The 24,372-nt window shown below is 38.0% G+C and overlaps 1 protein-coding gene across 3 annotated transcripts in view; it reads left to right on the top strand.

The window, feature by feature from the left end:
• The window catches only part of SLC12A6 (solute carrier family 12 member 6), an 86,832-nt gene that overhangs the window by 10,564 nt on the left and 51,896 nt on the right, over positions 1-24,372 (top strand). The window contains exon 1 of one of the 3 annotated variants that reach the window (XM_040226993.1): positions 8,545-9,051. The exons of the other annotated variants lie outside the window; for them this stretch is intronic. Within the exon in view, the coding sequence (XP_040082927.1) occupies positions 8,928-9,051 (124 nt within the window). The 5' untranslated portion in view covers positions 8,545-8,927. Of the gene's footprint in view, positions 1-8,544; positions 9,052-24,372 lie in introns of those variants that run through there. 3 annotated transcript variants of the gene reach the window in all.

The following is a 24,372-nucleotide window of genomic DNA, read 5'->3' as shown; positions in this document are numbered from 1 at the left end:
TCGATGCTTTGAACTGTGGTGTTGGAGGAGACTCCTGAGAGCCCCTTGGACTGCAAGGAGATCAAACCAGTCCATCCTAAAGGAAATCAGTCCTGAATATTCATTGGAAGGACTGATGCTGAAGCTCCAATACTTTGGCCACCTGATATGAAGAACTGACTCATTGGAAAAGGCCCAGATGCTGGGAAGGATTGAGGGCAGGAGGAGAAGAGGAGAACAGAGGATAAGATGGTTGGATGGCATCATCGACTCAATGCACATGAGTTTGGGCAAACTCTGGGAGATGGTGAAGGACAGGGAAGCCTGGCCAACAACAGTGGTCAGCTCTGCTGCAATATTTATTAAGCTGCAAATGTGTAATAGAGTAGAAGAGATATGAGGAAATGCAAGTTTTATGTTCTATGTATATTTTTGCAAAATTTTGCCTCACATTGTAGGCATGAAAGGAAATTTTTTTTTTTAATGTAGTAAAATGATATGTTTCCTGAATAACCTAAGGTTCTATGTCCCTAACAAGAAATCTGGCCTAAAAACGCATTTTTCACTCTCTTTTACACAAATGATCTCAAATACCTAGGACATTATGAAAGTGAAAGTTGCTCAGTTGTGTCCAACTCTTTGCGACCCCATGGACTATACAGTCCATGGAATTCTTCAGGCCAGAATACTGGAGTGGGTAGCCTTTCCCTTCTCCGGGGGATCTTCCCAACCCAGGGATCGAACCTCCATCTCCGGCATTGCGGGCGGGCGGGCGGATTCTTTACCAGCTGAGCCACAAGGGAGGCCCCAGGGCATTATAATAGTGCTTAATTAACATGAAGATTTACTGATTTAGTTACATTAGTCCATCTAAAAAAAAAAAAGAAAGTGAAGAAAGTGTTAGTCGCTCAGTCATGTCCAACTCTTTGTGACCCCATGGACTGTAGCCCACCAGGCTCCTCTTGTCCGTGGAATTCTCTAGGCAAGAAAACTCGAGTGGGTTGTCATTCACTTCAGGTGATCTTCACAACCCAGGGATCAAATCCAGATCTCCTGCGTTGCAGGCAGATTCTTTACTGTCTGAGCCACCAGGGAAGCCATCTAAAGTTAATTAATATTCATGTTTCCACCCTTGTCTCAATAGATCTGTTTTAATTTATTTTTAAAGTGTTTTTATTAGAGACTTGTTTGTATGAGAGGGAAAAAATCCACTCAAAGCATCATCTGTCATTATGCATTAACCTCCAACACTCATGGGTTCTCACTGAACCACTGAATGTTAACAATAAGTCTGTGCCTGTCATCCTCAGTAGATCTATTTTAAAATGGAGTTTTGTTGCTGGGGAGAAAGAAAGCAATAATTTATTAAAAATACTTGTCCTCTGACATAAAAATTAACAAGGAAATTTTGTTTCAAATTATGTTTTCATTTTCCTTTCTTTATATTTTAGAAATATGTCCTAAGTTTTGATAATGTTTAATATCAGTTTTATTTTCTATGTACTACTGGTAGCATTGACTAGAAGCCCATAGATCATATTTCAGAATGAAAGAATGAAGTATCATGCCTCAGAAATGAAAATCTGAGTTACTGAGTAGTTATGTTTTCATACTTAGGTTGATTTTGGGGGCCTCGCATTTGTAGGTTACAATTGACATTGGGATGAGCAACCTTATATAGGGAATTGCAATATTCTGAAAAAGATAACAGTAGAAGCTGAGGGCTGTAAGAACTTAAAAGGCTTTTGATAATACCTTCTTTAGTATTTGGATCAGTAGCCAAAATGAATGGCATAGTTCTCAAACTAGCACTAGCCATCAACCATTATTCTTTCCTTTAATGAAGACTCAGCTTAAGGTTCCTACAGAAGAAACTGGGCAAGGTGGTACTGTTGTGCTCTCAAGATTGATTCTATAAGTTATACTCCTGGTTTTATATTGCTTGTTATTATGTAGTTAATAGGATAATAAGTCTGCAAGCTCCTTGAGGGCAGGAACAGTGTGTCTTCTCCGTTGCATTCCTCTTTGCTGGCATATGGCATATTGAATAAATGCATGAGTCCTTCAGCCTCAGTAAAGCATGAGATTCTTCTGATGTTTTGATTTGGAGAACTCTTTGTTATCCTTACCCTATAGTTTTACGAATCCATCAGAAAATAATGTCTTTTTTGTATTTACTGTCTTTCAGTCATCAGTCCCAAAATACATTATAAATATCATCTTATAAAAATCCATTCATAGACAATTTTATGTAATTTTGAAATTTAGAAGTTTTAATGCCTTACTATCCATGATAGTTGGTCCTCACCAAAGTAACTGACTCATTTAATTCTTTGTATAGTTGTCTACATAGTAAGGCAAAATTTAGAATTTGTGATCAGTTTTATACTTTAAATTAATATTTACTGCCCCAGTATTTGAAGGAGAAAAAGGTTTTGCTGAGTATGTTAAATAGGAAATTTGTGTATAATGAGATTCTGTATACTTTTCAAATTTAAGTAGTGAACTGCCTGCTAAGCTAAGCTAAGTTTCTTCAGTCGTGTCCAACTCTGTGTGACCCCTATTGACTTCTAATAAAATGTTTAGAATATTCTCTAATAGAGCCATTCAGAGTGAGGTACCATGAGCTATTTATAAACCTCCTTACATATGAAGTGAAGTCGCTCAGTCGTGTCTGACTCTGTGCGACCCCATGGACAGTAGCCTACCAGGCTCCGCTGTCCATGGGATTTTCCAGGCAAGAATACTGGAGTGGGCTGCCATTTCCTTCTCCAAGGGATCTTCCCAACCCAGGGATCGAACCCGGGTCTCCTGCATTGCAGACAGATGCTTTACTATCTGAGCCACCAGATACTTCTTCCTTACATATATGAGGAGATAATTTCAGAAATTAAGTTTTTAGAACTTGCTTAGCAATTTGTTAGAGTAAGTTTATGTCTATTGAATCTAACGATAAAAATTGGAATTTGTGTTTTGTATATTTCATTTTCTAGTAATTTTTATTTTATGTTTTTATAGGTCTTTTTTTGTCCATAATGAATGGCAATTTAAAGAAAAATAGTCCTTTGCCAAAGATAATTTACAGTGCAATTTGCATAGGTTTTGTACAGTACAGTTCTCAATGTCTTCAAACTAAGTGGAAATACATATATGATTTGCTCTAAAGTTGAGTGGTTTTTTTTTAAGATTTATTTGTTTTTGGCTGTGCTGGATATTTGTTGCTGCACGTGGGCTTTCTCTAATTGCAGTGAGAGGTGCCTGTTCTTCATTGTGGTGCATGTGCTCCTCATTTCAGTGGCTTCTCTTGTTGGGGAGCATGGGCTTTGGAGCACTGGCTCGGTAGTTGTGGCGCACAGGCTTAGTTGCTCTGCTGGCATGTGGGATCATCCCGGACCAGGGATTGAACCCATGTATCCTGCACTGGCATGTAAATACATAACCACTGGACCACCAGGGAAGCCCCTAAAGTTGAGTGTTTAATGATGGGATTTAACAAAATATTACAAACTGAAAGAATCTTTCTGTTGAAAGTAATTTCCTATTGACTTCCACTTGTTTCAGTGTCTTCACTGAAGCTAACTTGTCTTTTTTTTTTTTTAATAAATGGGTTGAATAAAATAAAATGCTAGTTATCATGAATTGTTAACCATGATTAAAAATTAATAATAGAATAGGGTAGAGTGGTAAATTGTACTTTCAAAATATTACCCAAAATAGACCCATTCTTTTAAAGAATGGTCATGATTCTTAAAAAAAAAAAAAAAAAAAAAGTCACAAGAAAAGTGTCTTAGTGAAAGTAACTAATAAATATAACATGTGTAATATTTAGCTCTTTAAAATGCCCTTTTTGCCCTAGCTTGGCCTTGTATCTTATTGCATGAAAATACCATAAATTTTTTTTTAACTATAGATTTTTTTAAAAATGTATTGATGTATAGCTGATTTACAGTGTTGCGTTAATTTCTGCTATGTAGCATATTCTTTTCCATTATGGTTCATTACAGAATATTGAATATAGTTCCCTGTGCTACGCAGTAGGATCTTGTTTTTTATCCATTCTCTATATAGTAGTTTGCATCTGCTAACTCCAAACTCCCAATCCATTCCTCCGTCATCCACTCTTCTCCCTGGCAACCACAAATCTGTTCTCCCCTGGATTTTTTTTTAATGTAAAAATGTAAATATTTCAGACCTGCATGGTGACTCTCATTTCAAACAGTGTTCAAAACTCTAGAATCAAAGTTCAGGAAAAGCTTTTATGCAACTCCCTAAATTTTATGTGAAATGAAATTTGACCCATAAGTGATTTGTTCCAAAGTTTTTTAGATTTCAATGAACTTCGTTTAGTTCATTGTATTTTTTTCCAACACTTTTTTATGACAAATTTCACACATACACAAAAGTTGAAAGATTATATTATAAATACTCATAACCATGTCCTCTGGAGGCTACACTTAGCATTTTGCTATATTTGTTTTATCATATGTTCATCCCTTCCAATGATCCATCTATTTTTGAAGCATTTCAAGGGTAAGTTGCAGACATCAATGTGCTTCACACTTAAACACTTCAGTATGTGTATAATTAATGTGTAATGTATAATTTAAAATGTTTTTGAGATTCATTCATGTTGTTGAATGTATCAGTAATCCATTCCTGGTTATTGTTGGGTAATAGTCTATTGTATGAATATACTATAGGTTGTGTATCTTGTGATGGATACCTACTAGGCTGTTTCCTGTTTGAACTGTTATGAATAAAGCTGCTAGTACATACTTGTTCAAAATTTTTTATGATTTTAGCTTTTATTTCTCTTTGGTAAATACCTAGAAGAGGAATTGCTGGGTCATTAAGTAGGTGTGTGTTTAAATTTATTTTAAAAGCGCCAGACTTTCTTCCAAAGTGGTCAACATTTCCATTAACATTTGCTCTACATCCTTGCCAACAGTTTTAATTGTGATTTTAATTTGCATTTCCCTGATGGTCACTGATGTGTTGAGTGTTTTTTTCAACTGCTTATTATTATCCTTGTATATAGCTTCTTTTGTGAATTGTCTGTTTGAATCTTTTGCTCATTTTCTGTTGAGTTGTCTTGTCACTGTCGAGTGGGCTGGGAAGATCCCCTAGAGAAGGGCATGGCAACCCACTCCAGTATTCTTGCCTGGAGAATTCCGTGTACAGAGGAGCCTGGTGGGCTACAGTCCATGGGGTCACAAACAGTCGGTCATGACTGAGTGACTAACACTTTCACTTTTCTTGGGGATTTTTATATATTCAGACCACAAGTCCTTTGTCAGGCAAATGTTTTATGAATGTTTTCTCCCAGTCTTTGACTTGCCTGTTCATTTTCATAATGCTGTCAGTTTACTGTATTTTTTCAACATTTTGTTATAAAAAGATTTCAAACTACAGAAAATTAAAAGACTTACAGTGAACACTCATATGCGTACCACCTAGAATCTGTCGTTAACATTTTATTATACTTTTCCTGTCACAATTTGTCTATCCATTTATATGCATTTTAAGCTAAACTGTGGATATCAGTTCATTTTCCCCAAATACCTCAGGATACATACTATTAAATAGAATTCATTATCTGTTTGCAGCTTTTTTTTCTTTCAAGTTACACTTTTCATACAGTAAAATACACAACTTTTAAGTGAAGATTGACTGAATTTTGACAAATGAATACACGTGTGGAACTCTTAAACTCCATGTCAAGATGTAGACTCTTACCAACACTCTGGGAAGTTCTCTTTTGCTCTATCCCAGTTAATCCCCACTTCTATTCCTCCAGAGGCAACCACGGTCCTGTTTTTTATCCACCGTATTACTTTTGCCAGCACTGTCCTCTTGGTGGTTTCATATATTATGTATTCTTTTGTTTAAGGCTTCTGTCACTTAGCATAATGTTTTTGAGATTCATCCCTATTGTTGTAGGTATCACTGGTTCATTCCTTTTTATAGCTGAGTAGTAATCCCTTGTATGAATGTATCAGAGTTTATTTACTCATTCTTCTGTGGGCTTCCTGTTTGGGGCTGGGTTTTCCAGTTTCGGGCTATTGTTATTAACTGCTATGAACATTTTTATACAAGTCCTCCTGTGGGAATATATTTTCATTCACAGGATAAATTCAGGGTGGTAAATACTAAGGAGTGCAATTGTTGGATTATAAGGACAAGTACCAGACCCTTTTCCAGAGTGGTGAACCAGTTTGCACTTCATTAAAAATGTATGAAAGCTCCTTCCGTTCCACAGCCCCCCTGAATTTGGTATTATCCATCTTCCCAGTTTTATCTGTCATGCTGGCTATGGAATGGTATACCTCATTGTTTTAGTTTGTTGGTCTTTAAATAGCAGTTTCTTATATCCCACCTTCTCTATCTAACCACTGTTCCTGTACAGAACTTACACATCTCTTCTTTGCCACTCCCCCGACCCTTTTCTGTATTACTTTAACTTGCCTTGAATTTTTTATTATACTGTACTACCTACAGTCCAATCTAGGAGAGAACTATTTTAAACTTGCTGACCATTATGGTTACCAGAGCATTAAATTGGTAAATAAATTACACCTATTGTAGATTGACAGATATTTGTTACCTTCCTACTTGTTAGGTTTGGGGTATTTTTTAGAGGGGAGAGATGACAGGATAACGTTTGTACATAGGGTTATATGTACAAGCTACACATAGATTTATAAATACAAGTAATTGTTTCTGTCCATTGACTATAAAAATTAGGTACAATTCAACTCTTTTTATAAAATAAATATGAAAAGGTAAGATCCCATTGGAAATATCTAGTGACACTAAAGTATTAATAAATTTGAAACCTAGAATATAATATGGAAATCTTTGACAATCTGGCGGTTGTTTTAAGTTCCTTTGAGTAAATTAGTTGAGTAGCTACCCAAGTGGTTAATACGGAAAAATCACCAAGGGCACCACCACACCTGACTTACTTCGCTTCTCTCAGAGAAAAAAATCTCAGTAGCTACAAAGCCTTCTTTTTTTTTTTTTTTCTTATAGTAATTCTCAGCCTTGGCTGCCTGTTAGAACCATTTAGGGGAACTTTTCAAAGTCCTGTTGCCAAGGTTCTACTCCAGAGCAGTTATATCAGAATATCTGGGATGGGACTCAGGCATCAGTAGGTTTAACATCTCCCAGCTGATTCCAATTTGTAGCCTAAGATTACAAACCAATGTTATACAGGAACCCATGAAATAAAATTTAAGTAAATGTATATGAGTTTCTTTTCTGTGAAACCTCTACGCTGACTACCATCAAAGGTATTGGGGATTTTTAATTTGGGCTTCACCATTTACAAGCTTTGTGACTTTGGGCAAGTTCTTAGCCTACTGTTTCTGTTTTTGTGATGATTAAATGAGATCCTAATGAAAAGTTTCTAGTGCAGCGCAGTGTACAAGTAGGTCTGTAACAGATATCAGCTTTGTTCTCTTTTGGAAGTGGTGTATATTGGAATAAATGAGGGTCATAAACCGTCACTGTTCTCTTTTAAATTCAGTCTTGCTTGTCAGGTGTTACTAACAACGAAATCCTCCTATTATATCATTAACATGGAAATTAGCACAGAGCTCAAGGCTCAGAGGTTAAAGCGTCTGCCTGCAGTGCGCGGGAGACCTGGGTTTGATCCCTGGGTGGGGAAGATCCCCTGGAGAAGGAAATGGCAACCCACTCCAGTATTCTTGCCTGGAGAATCCCATGGACAGAGGAGCCTGGTGGGCTACAGTCCACGGGGTCGCAAAGAGTCGGACACGACTGAGCGACTTCACTTTCACTCAAGTTACTGAACTCCTGTGTTAGACTGCTCAGATAGGGCCTCATACTCTGTTAAGGTCATCAACTGAGAACACAATTATCTGATAAAATATATCAAAAGTATGTTAAGTGTGTGCTGAAGGAACTATACACCTCTCCATCAGAGATTTTCTTGGATTGTTTTTCTTTAAAACAATGTTTAAACTCTCTGTACAAAACGAAAAATGCTTAATTCTTCTCGTTAAAAATATTTAGCTCTTTTAAACAAATTTGGACTTTCAGGGAAGTTAATGTCTCTTCTTGAGTGTCCTTGTATACCCTACAACATCTCGAACTATGCCTTATCTAAAATACATGGGTATTCATTAAATATTTGTTGAATGAATGTTCTCATCTGAAAGATAAGAAAAAACATTGACTTGCATGACTGTTTTCAATATGCTTTGAAATAAAGCAACAACACAAACTTACAGATAGTTGACTTTCTAAATTGATGTAGTACCAATCTTTAGAGCTTTCCTGGTGGCTCAGAGGTTAAAGCGTCTGCTGCACAATGCGGGAGACCTGGGTTCAATCCCTGGGTTGGGAAGATCCCCTGGAGAAGGAAATGGCAACCCACTCCAGTACTCTTGCCTGGAGAATCCCATGGACAGAGGAGCTTGGTGGACTACAGTCCACGGGGTCGCAAAGAGTCGGACACAACTGAGCGACTTCACTTTCACCAGTCTTTAGTGAATTGTTCCCTAGTCTTTGTCCTGTGAGATGTGAGGACAGAGGTTGAGATCTTGATGTGCAAATAACTTAAAGAAACAAGAGGGTGCATACACAATGGACAGTTTCAAGCATTCTTCCCACTCTCCAGCCCTTGGCTTCTCGCAGCCTAAACCATTCTTGTGATTCTCACAGTTTAATAACAGATAAGCAAGAGGTGGAATGCTTAATCCTTTTGAGTGAATGGTAAACACCACCTTGGAAGGCGGGTTTTCCAGGTTCCCCTCCCTTAGAGCTGTAGGTCACGTGAACTGAAAGTACTTCCCGATTCCTTGCCTGGGTCTCCCGTGGGCAGTGATCAGAGTCAGAAAGGGGCACAGCAAGGAAGTGACAGGCAGCGAAGGTAGACTGGAAGGAAGCAAACACAGGGAGAGCGCACGTTCCTAACTGTAACAATGCCACACTTCACGGTGACTAAAGTAGAGGATACAGAGGAGGGGGCAGCAGCTTCCGGCTCCCAGGAGGGGGAACCCAGTGCAGCAGAAAGAAAAGCCCCGCTTCAGCATTCAGATGGATCAGGTGAGTACTCAGCTCGGGAGCTTTGGAAAACTGGAGGTCTCCTGAAAGAAACAGTAACTAAAATATTCAAAATGCCTCGTTAAGAGTGGAGAAAAAGTATTGTGGTTCAAGTGGTTTTCAGTCAGCTGTTTCACTCCTTTGTATATCTGATAACTTTTTTCACATTCTGGTTTGTTTTTCCCCACAATGAGTTCTGTGTTCATTACCTACAGGTGAAACTGAACCAGTACTCATGTATGAAAAGTGTTTTCAAGCAAAAAGAAAGGCACAGTTAGAGGCAATTTATGTGGAGTTTAGAATTCATCTTTTGCTCAGTTTAAAAAGTACATCAACAGGGAGCATGGTTCAGCAGTTTTGTACAGTGGACCTTGCACTTGTACTTCTCAAGTTCTTCAGTATTTTGCCTCAGTTTTTCCCAGTTCAAGAGTAATTCAATAGTAAATCGTCTAAACATTCTTGAATGAAACAACAAAAGTACAGTAGGTCAATTGTGGTGACTAGCATAGCTTCAGGTTTAATAAATTTGATGAATGTGATTATTCCTATTATTTTCTCTAAATGGTAACAATTACAATTGCTGTGGGAATTGTGGCTTTGAATTTTTAACATGCTGTTAAAATCTGAGTTAATATTATGATATTAAATACAGCCATAGTTTGAAGCCCTTTATATTTTAAGTCTGTAACTTTCATAAATATTCAAAAATTTCTCTAGTCTGTGAATAAAGGCAAAGGGAATAAAAGTCTCTTAAAATTCCTTTTGATTCCGTGATTCTAATTTTCCGCTAGCAAGTAACACATCATAATTCGTTGCTGTAACTGCTATTGACTCTCTCCTGTCCTACGAAGCATTCATGAATTTTTAAGAATCTCTAACTTAAAGATAAGGCTTATCACAATAAAGCTCCGTTTGTTTATCTTTTCATTTTAGTGAGAGAATTTACTAGGGGAAGATAAGAAAGAAGATTTTATGGAAACTCTCTTTCCTCCAGGTTATTTTTTTTTCCACCGGGGTATTTTTCATTTGGCTAAACAAATAGGGTGATAAGTTGAAATTAAGGTTATTTAACCTCAACACGGAGTTACTGTGTAGCAAAGAGAACACACAGTATTTTGTAATAGCCTGTAAGGGAAAAGAATACATATGAAAATATATAACTGAATCATGTTGTATAGCTGAAAATATAACACAACATTATAAATCAACTATACTTCAATTTAAAAAAAAAGAAAGTAAGGTCAACCTACATTGTACTTAAACCTGATTCTCCAAAACTCTCAGTCGAAGAATTTAGGTTCTCTTTTGGGACTGTGTGTATTTGAAGCTGTGCTTCCTTTGTTTATGCTTGCTGCCCTTAGATTTTAATCCTTTTTAAGCTTCTGTTTTTGCTGTCTTCTCATAATCCCACAAAATGCAAAGCAGTGCATTCTTCACTCCTGCTCAATTTTATTGTATTTGGTTTTACTATTTTATTGTATTTACTTATTTTACTCTATTATTTCATCTTTACTGGTTCCATAATGTTGGAATGTTGGAAGAAATCCATTTTATTCAGGTTAGGATAGGGTAGAAATCATTTAATCTATTAGTAACCACCTAGAAAACTGGTGAAACATTTTTATAGCAACCAACATTTGTAATAAATAGTATTACTAGGCTAAATTTATTTTCTTCTGTAGTAATTGCTTTGGACAAGGAAGAAGTGACAGATATAATCTAAATTGAATTTAATAAGGCTATTTATTTTGGCATTTTCCATGACAGTCCAGAAGATATCCACTTGAATGAACTGTTGTTTGGTAAGTGAACAACTGATGGAAATACATTTTCTAAATTGTATTTATTTTTATTTTAGGATTAAATTAGAGGGAAAAAAGGAAGGAAACATATATGGGGAAAACCTCAAAGTTTTTTTTTTTGCTTAGGTGAAAAGCATTGTTGAGGAAGATAGTGGTTGCAGAGCAGTTGCTTGACATATAAGTTATAGCCCCTTGTTCTTCTGAGTTAAAATCCTAAATTGATTGTGATTTTATTGCAAGCGCTTCTCATACTAGCCAGTTAGGTAAGTAGTCACTTTTTTTTATGGAGTTTTTTCCCTTATTTGTCTGTGAGGAGAGAAAAATATGATGTACCATCATATAAACTGAACATATTTGGAAAGCAGATTATCCTTTAAAATATGTTTTTTAGAACATGAGATGTATTTGAACTAGACAGATAATTTGAGATCAAATAGAATGGATAATTGTAAACATAACCTAATTTTTGAAAACTGTTTGTTTATTTCATTTTTGGACTGTGGTGGGTCTCTGTTGCTGCACTTGGGCTTTCTCCAGTTGTGATGAGCTGAGGCGACTCTTTGTTGCATTGCACGGGCTTCTCACTGCGGTGGCTTCTCTTATGAATCACAGGCTGCAGCCGTGCAAGCTCAATAGTTGTGGCACATGGTCCTAGTTGTTTTGCAACATGGGGGATCCTCACGACCAGAGATTGAACTGGTGTCCCCTGCATTACAAGGCAAGTTCTTAACCATTGGACCACCAGGGAATGCTAAACTAATTTTAAAAAGTACATTGTGGTGATCCTTTTGTAATGTATAAAAATATCAAATAACTGTTGTACAGTATACCTGAAACTAATGTAATATTGTAAGTCTGTTCAGTTCAGTTGCTCAGTCATGTCTGACTCTTGGCAACCCCATGGACTGCAAAATGCCAGGCTTCCCTGTCCTTCACTGTCTCCCAGAGTTTGCCCAAGCTCATGTGCATTGAGTCGATGATGCCATCCAACCATCTTATCCTCTGTCTCCTTCTTCTCCTCTTGCCCTCAATCTTTCCCAACATCAGGGCCTTTTCCAATGAGTCAGTTCTTCACATCAGGTGGCCAAAGTATTGGAGCTTCAGCTTTAGCATCAGTCCTTCCAATGAATATTCAGGACTGATTTCCTGCAGGATTGACTGGTTTGATCTCCTTGCAGTCCAAGGGATTCTCAAGAGTCTTCTCCAACACCACAGTTCAAAAGCATCAATTCTTTGGCACTCAGCTTTCTTTCTAGTCCAGCTCTCACGTCCAACATGACCACTGGAAAAACCATAGCTTTGACCATACAGACCTTTGTTGGCAAAGTAGTGTCTCTTCTTTCTAATATTCTGTCTAGGTTGGTCATCATAGCTTTTCTTCCAAGGAGCAAGCATCTTTTAATTTCATGGCTGCAGTCACCATCTGCAGTGATTTAGGAGCCCAAGAAAATAAAGTCTGTCACTGTTTCCATTGTTGCCCCATCTATTTGCCATGAAGTGATCAGATCAGATGCCATGATCTTTGTTTTAAGCCAACTTTTTCACTCTCCTCTCTTACTTTGATCAAGAGGCTCTTTATTTCTTCTTCACTTTCTGCCATTAGGGTGGTGTCATCTGCCTATCTGAGGTTATTGATGTTTCTCCTGGCAATTCCAGCTTGTGTTTCATCCAGCCCAGCATTTCACATGACATGTTCTGCATATAAGTTAAATAAGCAGGGTGACAGTATACAGCCTTGACATATTCCTTTCCCGATTTGGAACCAGTCTGTTGTTCCATGTCCAGTTCTAACTTTTGCTTCTTGACCTGCATACTGATTTGTCAGGAGGCAGATCAGGTGGTCTGGTATTCCCATCTCTTAAAGAATTTTCCAGTTTGTTGTGATCCACACAGTCAAAGGCTTTGGCATAGTCAGTAAAGCAAAAGTATGTGTTTTTCTGGAACTCTCTTGCTTTTTCTACAATCCAACAAATGTTGGCAATTTGATCTCTGGTTCCTCTGCCTTTTCTAAATCCAGCTTTAACGTCTGGACGTTCACAGTTCAGGTACCGTTGAAGCCTGGCTTGGGGAATTTTGAGCATCATTTTGCTAGTGTGTAAGATGAGTGCAATTGTGCAGTAGTTTGAACATTCTTTGGCATTGCCTTTCTTTGGGATTGGAATGAAAACTGACTTTTCCCAGTCCTGTTGCCATTGAGGAATTTTCTAAATTTGCTGGCATATTGGGTGTAGCACTTTCACAGCATCATCTTTTAGAATTTGAAATAGCACAGCTGGAATTCCATCACTTCCTCTAGCTTTGTTCGTAGTAATGCTTCCTAAGGCCCACTTGACTTGACACTCCCTAATGTGTGGCTCTAGGTAAATGATCACACCATTGTGGTTATCTGGGTCATGAAGATCTTTTTTGTATGGTACTTCTGTGTATTCTTGCCACCTCTTCTTAATATCTTCTGCTTCTGTTAGGTCCATACCGTTTCTGTCCTTTATTGAGCCCATCTTTGCATGAAATGTTCCTTTGGTATCTCTAATTTTTCTTGAAGAGATCTCTAGTCTTTCCCATTTTGTTATTTTCCTTTATTTCTTTGCATTGATCATTTAGGAAGACCTTCTTATCTCTCCTTGCTATTCTTTGGAACTCTGCATTCAGGTGGATATATCTATCTTTCCTTTTCTTCTTTGCCTTTTGCTTCTCTTCTTTTCTCAGCTATCTGTAAGGCTTCCTCAAACAACTGTTTTGTCTTTTTTGCATTTCTTGAGGATAGTTTTGATCACCACCTCCTGTACAATGTTACAAACTGAACATACCATTTGTAAGTCAACTGTCCTTTAATTAAAAAACAGTAGTACATTCATCTCTGCCATGCCAACTACTAGAATGCCAATCTAGTAAAACTCTACTTAATTTGGTTTCGAAGAGAAAGGCAGAAACTCGGGCTTACCTACCATCTTTCTTGATTCCTTCTCTCTGGTCCAGCTTAGGTGCCCTCTTTATGTTTTCTCTGAGGCTTGCCACAGAAATAGCATGTATCACACTCTGGATTGTAATCATCTGTTCACTTGTCTCTCTCCCAATACCCTGCCTCTAGGTTCCTTGAGGGTAAAGATCTTGAATAATATTGTACCTCCTCGTCCAGGTGAATTGCACACAATAGACAATTCAGTGTATAGACTTGTTTTTTGCCTTTTTTTTTTTTTAATTCACTTAAGCACATGTTCATGCCAGATGCTGTGCTTTTTCCCTAAGGCTACAAAGGTGAAGGAAGTATAAGTTCTCCATCAAAGGCAGCAGAATGGCTCTGGACCCAGTTACCTGGCTTTGAATCCAGTCCTACTAATTATTACTAATTAGGAGTGGTGATAATTTCTATTGACTGACTTTGGGCAAGTGATTTAACTTTTCTTAGTCTTATTTTACTCATTGATAAAGGGAAAAACAGTACTACTTATTTCACAGGGTGGTTGTGAGTTAATGGGAAAATGAACATAAAGCACTTAACACATGTGTGACACAGCACTCAGAAATAAGAGCTATTGATTATGTTTTCTCTGAGGCTTGCCACAGAAATAGCGTGTATCACACTCTGGATTGTAATCATCTGTTATCTTGTCTCTCTTTAATAAGAGCAAAAATAAACCACTTTGGATAGCAAATTCTGGAGAAAACTATAATATTGCCTGGAGGGGACCCTGGACAGGTATCTCAGAAGACAGGACATACTGATCCTATTTTAACAATCTTTTTTTTTTCCCTAAACTTTTATTTTGTATTGGAGTATAGCTGATTAACAATATTATGATAATTTCAGGTGAGCAGCAAAGGGACTCAGTTATACATATATATGTATCCATTTTCCCTGAAACTTCCCTCCCATCCAGGCTGCCACATAACTATTTAGCAGAGTTCCCTGTGCTATATAGGAGGTCTCTGTTGGTTATCCATTTTAAATATAGCAGTTGACACACTGATTCTTGAAGGGAGGTCTTGATGAGATTACAGCAGTAGAAACAGAAGGAATGAGGAAGGTGTAGAGCAAGCAGGTGGGAAATAGACATGTAACATAGCTCGCACATTGGATGGTGGTAAAGGGGTGGGGCTGCTTGGTGAAGTGTTTACCAGCTTCAGCCCATCCCCACTCTGTGGGATAGTGGGTGCTACTGCCTTTTTAAAGGTAACGAAACTGAGCTTGTTGACCATGAGTAACTTGCCTAAAGTTACCTGCTGAGTAGTAACAGAGCCTGTGTTCAAAATTGATAAATTTTGTGTGCTTCCCATCTCACCATGGTGCCAAGTCCTAGCTTTTGAAAAACAAGAGAAAGTTGTTTAATATCTGAAATGTGTATGGGTCACAGAGTTTGATGTAAACATTATGAAATCTGTAAAATTTTTTATAGGAACAGTAAAACAATTTTACTGTTTATTGCACTTAATGAATCAGGTATAAATGTTGCATTTATTCATTTATTGAAGGATAATTGCTTTGCAAGTTAAAGTTTGTTTCAGATCTTCTCCCTCGCTCATCAGATTTCTTTATTTTTTTCTGCCACATCGTGAGGCATGTGGGTTCTTAGTTCCCAGACCAGGGATTAAACCTGGGCCTCCACAGTGAAAGTGCAAATTTAACCACTAGACCGCCAGGGAATTCTCTCATCAGATCTTACGGTGTCTATGGATTGGGAAGATTTCAACGTCAGAAGTTGTGTTCAGTTGATACAGATAGCAGATTGGAAGATTTCTAAGATTTTCAGAAATGAACCCATAACAGGAAAGAAGGAAATCTTTTTTTTTTTTTTTTAAGAAAGGAGAGAGGAAGAAACAAAAGGAAAGAGGGGAAGAAGGCAGAGAGGAAAAGAGGAAGGAAAGGAACTGTAAGATGGATTGGTCCCGGAAGAGATAAGTATTAAGGATGTGCGTGCATGCTAAGTTGCTTCAGTCGTGTCTGATTCTGTGCAACCCTGTGGACTGTAGCCCTCCAGGCTCCTCTGTCCATGAGATTCTCCAGGCAAGAATATTGGAGTGGGTTGCTGCCATTTCCTTCTCCAAGGAAGAAACTCTCTATTGGTATTGAAGAGCATCTTCAAACATTAACTCTTAGTAACCCAAATTGCATGAATTAAGTGGAGTTAAATTTTATTAAGAACCCTCAAAATGTTAGATTGTAACCTAAACATTAGTTCTGCTTATGTTCTAAGGTAGGTGATAGGACTGTCTTTTTACTGACTAGCATTAAAATAGACAACTAAAGAGCTTCCTTGTATTGATAAAATCTTTTCTGTAGTAAATATTTAAAAGCTTTTTAACTATTCACATGGGATTTTATATCAACCCAACTAACAGATTCAGACCTGCATGTTTTAAAATCTCAGTGTCAAAAGTTTATTTTTAAACTCAGCTTCATGAGGCATGTTTTTCTGCCTCCCTGCCTCCCACCAATATTCATTGTCAGAAAGACTAACACCTCCCTCAAATATCGTTCTTTTCACCATGTTTTTTTACATACTCTTAAGACCTTAATACAAGAAGACAAATTTGAGACTGACTGCTTTTAGCTCTGTACATCTTAAAACTTTGTTTAAATCATTAACCCTTCTTGGTCATATTCATGTTATACTCAGTGAAAGTGACCAACACTTTGATTCCCCATTTCACTACTGTTACCACCATTTTTTTGTATATTGAGGGTTTTTTGGTTGAAGTATAGTTGATGTACAATATTATATGTTATAGGGACTTCCCTGGTGGCTCAGACAGTTAAGCATCTGTCTACAGTGTGGGAGACCTGGGTTCGATCCCTGGGTCGGGAAGGTCCCTGGAGAAGGAAATGGCAATCCACTCCAGTACTATTGCCTGGAAAATCCCATGGACAGAGGAGCCTGGTAGGCTACAGTCCATGGGGTCGCAAAGAGTCGGACACAACTGGGCAATATTCACCGTATAGACATACAATATAGTGATTCACAATTTATCACTGAATTTTTTTTTTTTTTTAAGAATCTTGCCCCCCAGATTTTCCTTGCTTAATGTACCAGCTGTGTGCTCTGCTACTTTTGCCCCACAGGAAATATACCAGAGTAGAACTGATTTAATTTTGTACAGCACCTAATATATGCCAGGCCCTTTGTGAATATTGGCTTATTTAATCCTCACAATCACCAGGGCAAGGAACAGTTATCACCATTTTAGAGATGAGGAAAGTGAAGTGCCAAGAAATTAAATAGTTCATTTAAGTGATAGATGTGAAATTCAAAGTAAGATCTCTGTGACTTTAAAGCCGTTTTTCTTTTCATCACACCACAGTCTCTCTGCTTTAAACACGTGTTAAAACATGTTATGTTTTCTAAAGTTGTCTGGTCTACTTTTTCACTAGTTACTAATTCTTCTTAGATTCCGTTTCTTTTTGTCTTTGCGGATTTCTCAAAATTAATTGAAAGTTACTTGTAGCTTCTAACTTTTTTTGTGTTGGATTGCTTTTTTATTTGGCATAGAGTATTTCCAAATGTAGGATATTCTTTCAGATGATGCTAAAAATTGAGAGATGTGGGCAGACTAGGAATTTGGCTCAATCTAATGGTCTTTTAATAGTCCTCTACTCCTTAACTTTTGAGGGGAATGCATTTTATCAGTGACATGAGAATGGAGCCTTAAAGACTAAAGGGGGAAAATGGGCATATGGAGTAAGTGAAAGAATTACACTTTTATATAACTTTAAGAATAAACATGCTGCTAAAGGTATGAAAGATGCATTTATTTTAGTGTACTAGAAATAATTGTAATATTCCATTTCAAGGATCTTATTACTTAGAATAAAGCTAAAAACACAAGTCTGTTTAAAGAAAAATACTAACAAAGGTAGAGCATAGACATGACCAAGATTGATACAGTTCATAAATAGCATAATTTATATTGATCATTTTGAATCCTCATACACTGAATTGTATCTCATTTCCTTTCCATTGTGTTCTTTACTCGGCTTCATATAAGCTTTTTATGACTAGAGATTTCCGTAGTTGTATTAGAAATGGTGAACCTGTAAGAGTCCTTTTCAAAAGCTGTCTTCATTCTTCCACCGCCGCATTGCCTTTGTCCATATATTTTTCTTCATTTGAATTATTTTCTTCTTTCTGAACCCACCTGCCAAGGCAGAAGACATAAGAAATGCAGGTTCAGTCTCTGGGTCGGGAAGATCCCCTGGAGAAGGAAATGGCAACCCTCTCCAGTATTCTTGCCCGGAGAATCCCATAGTTCTAAACAACAACAAGAGAGTGCGTGCGTGCTAAGTTGCTTCAGTCGTGTCTGACTCTTGTGACCCTGTGGCCTGCCAGGCTCCTCTGTCCATGGGATTTCCCAGGCAAGGATACTGGAGAGGATTGCCATTTCCTTCTCCAGAGGGTCTTCCTGACCCAGGGTTTGAATGCATCTCCTGCATTGGCAGGCAGCTTCTTTACCACTAAGCCACCAGGGAAGCCCTTTCTACTGCCTGTCTGCCATTGAAAAATTGCACAAACTCACATCACCTCAAGAACAGGCTCATGCTCATTTCCTCCTAGGTGACTTGCCTAATCCTCTACCCCAGCTTTGATTATTCCATCATTCAGCATCCATCACCTCTCAGATATGCTTTGCATGTGCTTTGATTTTTTAAATTATATTATCTCTTCCACTGTATTGTATATTATATGAGGATGAGGGACAGTGTTTTATTATGTTTTCAAAATGCTATTTTTTTTCCTTATGGAAAATTTCAAACTCAAAAAAGTTCAGTAACTCTGTTCATTTCCCTTACCTATTATCTTTTTTATTTTTAGACATTCTTTATATCTAGGGACATCACCCTTAGTAAGACAAATATTTTCCCAATCAGTGCTTCTTTTGAAGTTTTATTGATGTATAATTGGAATAAAATAAACTGCATATATTTAAGGTATACAGTTTGAGCTTTAACATGACACTCCTATAACAGTTATTATGTTTAAGATAATGAACATTTCCATCACCTCCAAAAGCTTTCTTCTACCCTTTTATAACCCACTTAAACCTGATTCCCTGGTCCCCAGGCAATCACTCATCTGCTTTCTGTCACTACAGTACATTAGTTTGTATTTCCTGTAATTTTATACAAATGGAATCATATAGTATGTACTTTCTTTTGTCTGACTGCTTTTATAAAACATAATTTGAGACTCATCCATCTAGTCAATATCCTTTAAAATCAAACTAACATTATGATCTACTTTATTTCACAGAACTTAACATTTAGGGCAGTAGTTGAAAATGATACAACCCACAGAAGTTTGGACCTCACAGAGGCTTTTTAAAGCGTTGACTTCTTTGCCAAGATTTGAATGTTTTTAGGATTAGTCTGTAACTAGGACTTACTTTTCATAGAGGGTTTTGGGAAGGTGAAATCTCCCTATCCCTCTGTTACTAATTTCAACTTGTGTCTGCCACTCTTGAGGCAGATGACCCCTGGATCTGATGAACACTTAGAGGCAAGTGAGGCCTCAGCTCTGTGGGAGCTCTTTCAGGGAGAGCTGACCCAGGACTTGGTCCTCAAGGGCTGATCAAGATCCTCAGAGTGAGGATACGAATGGCAGATCCAGAAAAAGAGCTTGGCTTGGTAGAGATCCATGGACTCCCCAAATGGGAAGAATGGGAAAGAGCTAGGGGACTGTTACCTCCCTGTCTCTGAGTCTGGGAGATGTAAGGAGACCTGAGAGTCGGCAGCCTTTCTCCTGGGCCTCAGCAGGGCTGGTGGCTGGCCTGCCCTGCCTGTCTACTGGTGTAGAGGCTGCTTTGCCTTTCTCTTCTCTTGAGACTGCTCCCACTTACAATGCTCCAACAATGAAACCTAAGCCCCTCTGAAGCAACCCAGAAAAAGAGCCCATCTGGGGAAGGCAGGAAACTAGAAAGAGGAAGAAGCACCGAGAGTAAACAGTGTAGCAGACCAACTAAACAGAAATGCCAGAGAGGACGGGAACTTGAACATGAACAGCGGGCGCACTTGAGGGAGCTCAAATGAAGCACAGAAGAGACTTAGGGGGCAGAAGAGATGATTTCCCTGCTAAAACTTGTTACCCCCTGACTTGCAATCCATGCACATACACTTTAAAAAAAAATTCCACTGGAATGTAAACATATAAAAGCCGGGTTTTTTCTCTTGTGTACATTGACTGCTGTCAGTGCCCATGTCGAGAAGAGTCTTGTACATAGTAAACACTCAGTACCTAATTACTGAATAAAGGATTGAATGAGTATGATCATTTATTGCCCTGGAAGATTCAAAGCCCAGAGTTAGAAATACAGATTGAAAAAAACAATAAGAAATTTGGAGGATAGATTGAGGATAGATAGGATAGGAAAGAGACTGGGAAGAGGACACCTAATGTGGCTAATACAAGTTACAGAAAAAGGAATAAATGGAAGAGAAGTAGTAATTAAAGATATATTTTAAAAATTCCTGATCTAAAGATAAAGTTCATTGTGCAGATTGACATTCCAGGGAAGATCAGTGTTGTAAAAAACACACGTAGGCTTTTCCAGGTAAAGTTTTGAACTCCAGGGATTCATTTTGGAGGCTTCCAGATTACAGTATGATACTCAGAATAGTCTGAGACTCACATCAGAATTCCAGTTCACAACAGTGGGAATTAGGAGACAGTGAAAGAGTATCCACAGATTACCAACAGAAAAAGACTGTAATCCCAAATCCCCATTTCCAGTGAAAATATCATCCCCTCTACAAGGAGGAGCTATGGCATAAATGTAACTTTAGAGAGTGTATTACCCACATAACTAGAGAATATTTAAGAAAGTTTTTAACCAACTAAAAGAGCCAATACAGAATTGTAAAGTAAAAAAAAAAAAAAAGAAGTGGAAAATGATAGACTGTCTGGGAATGTTATGCTAAATAAGGACTCTAATCAAAAGGGACATACTTCAGGGAACAATTCAATAATATTTATGATGTAAAAGTACTAAATAAGTCTAAACAAAGCCTCAAAATTATGGGAGGAAAGAGCTAAGAGGTTTCCAGATGGAGATGAGGAAAGGAGAAAGTGCTAAATAAGCACATTTAAGCACTTTAATCACCAGGGAAATGCACATCAGAACCACAACAAGGGGCCACCTCACATCCACTGGGATGGTTCTCACAAAAAAGACGGACCATAACAAGCGTTGACAAGAATGGAAAAATTGAAACCCCGATATATTTTCAGTGGGAACATAAAATGGTGCAGACACTTTGTAAAACAGTTTGGCAGTTCTTCAAGAAGTTAAATATAGAGTTACCATATGATCCAGCAATTACACTTCTAGGTATATACTTAAAATGAGAATATAAGTCCACACAAAAAATTGTAGATGAATATTCATTGGAGCACTATCCATGATAGCCCCAATTATAGAAATAACCCAGATATTGACTGATGAATAGATAAATGTGGTATATTTGTATAATGAAGTATTATCTGGCAGTGAAAACAAATGAAATACAGATCAGTTCGGTTCAGTTACTCAGTTGTATCCGACTCTTTGAGACCCCATTGACTGCAGTATGCCAGGCTTTCCTATCCATCACCAACTCCTGGAGCCTACTCAAACTCATGTCTATCACATTGGAGATGCCATCCAATCATCTCATCTTCTGTCATCCTCTTCTCCCCCTGCCTTCAATCTTTCCCACCATCAGGGTCTTTTCCAATGACTTGGTTCTTCACATCAGGTGGCCAAAGTATTGGAGTTTCAGCTTCATCATCAGTCCTTCCAATGAATATTCAGGACGGATTTCCTTTAGGATGAACTGGTTGGGTCATCTTGCAGTCCAAGGGACTCTCAAGAGTCTTCTACAACACTGCAGTTCAAAAGCATCAAATCTTTGGTGCTCAGCTTTCTTTATAGTCCAGCTCTCACAATCATATATGACCACTGGAAAAACCATAGCTTTGACTAGACGGACCTTTGTTGGTAAAGTACTGTCTTTGCTTTTTAATATGCTATGTTTGTCAAAGCTTTTCTTCTACGAGTAAGCATCTTTTAATTTCATGGCTGCAGTCACCATCTGCAATGATTTTAGAGCCCCAAAATAAAGTCTTTCACTGTTTCCATTATTTCCCCATCTATTTGCCATGAAGTGGTGGGACCAGATGCCATGATCTTTGTTTTCTGAATGTTGAATTTTAACCCAACTTTTTCACTCTCCTCTTTTACTTTCATCAAGAGGCTCTTTAGTTCTTCTTTGCTTTCTGCCATAAGAGTGGTGTCATCTGCGTATCTGAGGTTATTGATATTTCTCTAGGCAATCTGAATTCCAGCTTGTGTTTCATCCAGCCCAGCATTTCGCATGATGTACTCTGCATATAAGTTATAGAAGCAGGGTGACAATATACAGCCTTGACATATTCCTTTCCTGATTTGGAACCAGTCTGTTGTTCCATGTCCAGTTCTAACTCTTGCTTCTTGACCTGCATATAGATTTGTCAGGAAGCAGATCAGGTGGTCTGGTATTCCAGTCTCTTTAAGAATTTTCCACAGTTTGTTGTGATCCACACAGTCAAAGGCTTTAGCGTAGTCAATAAAGCAAAAGTAGATGTTTTTCTGAAACTCTTTTGTTGTTTTGGTGATCAATGGATGTTGTGCCTGGAGAATCCCAGGGATGAGGGAGCCTGGTGGGCTGCCATCTATGGGGTCACACAGAGTCAGACACAACTGAAGCAACTTAGCAGCAGCAGCAATGGATGTTGGCAGTTTGATCCTCTGGTTCCTTTGCCTTTTCTAAATCCAGCTTGAACATCTGGAAGTTCATGGTTCATATACCGTTGAATTCTGGCTTGGAGTCTAGTGTATGAGAGGACTGCGATTGTGCAGTAGTTTGACCATTCTTTGGCCTTGCCTTTCTCTGGGATTGGAATGAAACTGACCTTTTTCAGTCCTGTGGCCACTGCTGAGTTTTCCCGATTTGCTGGAATATTGGGTGTAGCACTTTCACAGCATCATCTTTTAGGATTTGAAATAATAGCTCAATTGGAATTCCATCATCTCTGCTAGCTTTGTTTATGGTGATGCTTCCTAAGGCCCACTTGACTGCACATTCCAGGATGTCTGACTCTAGGTGAGTGATCACACCATCATGGTTATCTGGATCATTAAGATTTTTTTTGTATAGTTCTTCTGTGTGTGACTTCCCTCATCGCTCAGACGGTAAAGTGTCTGCCTACAATGTGGGAAACCTTGGTTCGATTCCTGGGTTGGGAGGATCCCCTGGAGAAGGAAATGGCAATCCACTCCAGTACTCTTGCCTGGAAAATCCCATGGACAGAGGATCCTGGTAGGCTACAGTCCATGGGGTCGCAAAGAATTGGACACGACTGAGTGACTTAACTTTCAACTTTCTATGTGTTCTTGCCACCTCTTCTTAACATCTTCTGCTTCTGTTAGGTCCACCATTTCTGTCCTTTATTGTGCTCATCTTTGCATGAAATGTTCCCTTGGTATTTCTAATTTTCTTGAGATCTCTAGTCTTTCCCTTTCTGTTGTTTTCCTCTATTTCTTTGCACTGATTGCTGAGGAAGGCTTTCTTATCTCTCCTTGCTATTCTTTGAAACTCTGCATTCAGATAGGTGTATCTTTCGCTTTCTCCTTTGTCTTTAGCTTCTCTTCTTTTCTCAGCTATCTGCTACAATATAGATGAACCCTGAAAACATTATGCAAAATAAAAGAAGCCCATCACTAGAGACCACATATGATTTCACTTATATGAAATGTCCAGAATAGGCAAATTTATGAGGACAGAAAGTAGATTAGTAGTTGCTTTGGACTGGGCAAGGTGGGAGTGCAGTGGATTATGGAGGACCATTACACATTTACTGATAGTCAAAAGATATGTGTATGTGCATGTGTGTATTCACAGACATATACATTAGAAACAGACTTTTCAAAGTACGGTCTGTACGGGAGTTTTTATTTTAACTTCTCTGTATGTTTGAAAATCTAGAAAATGTTAAATTCAGCTTGTATTAAGCAATTATCTTTTTACTAGTGACATAAAATCAATACAGGCTCTTAAAATATCAGAAATGTTTACCATGTTCTCTTATTCTCCATAATGCAAAGCTTCAGCTCCTTAATTCCTTAGCTCTGTGGCTCCTTACAATTTGCATGTTCAAGTCAATTTTCATTCCTTTTTGTTAAGGAGGCAGTCTGTATTGTTGAGCCTTATTCTCCCAAAACCTTTAAATCTTTAAAAATGAAGAAAACATGAAATATATTTTTCTACAGTATATGAAAAATAATTTGGATCATCCATAAAGCCAAAGAAGGACATAAGGTATCAGTGATCCATTTTATTTTATCCTATTCTATTTTCTTTTCCTAATCTTTTCCACTTCAACTGTACTGTTAACACTTTTCAAAAGTTCTATGTGATCCTAGTTAAACTCCTTTCTTGAAGTTCCTCACAAAACTTAAAATGCTCATTAAGCACCCCCAACGCTCTATTCTCTTATATTCAGCATATGACTGCTTG

The sequence above is a fragment of the Oryx dammah genome, unplaced genomic scaffold (assembly GCF_014754425.2).
Source record: "Oryx dammah isolate SB20612 unplaced genomic scaffold, SCBI_Odam_1.1 HiC_scaffold_26, whole genome shotgun sequence".
Lineage (NCBI taxonomy): Eukaryota > Metazoa > Chordata > Mammalia > Artiodactyla > Bovidae > Oryx > Oryx dammah.
This window is presented reverse-complemented; position numbering and strand designations above follow the sequence as displayed.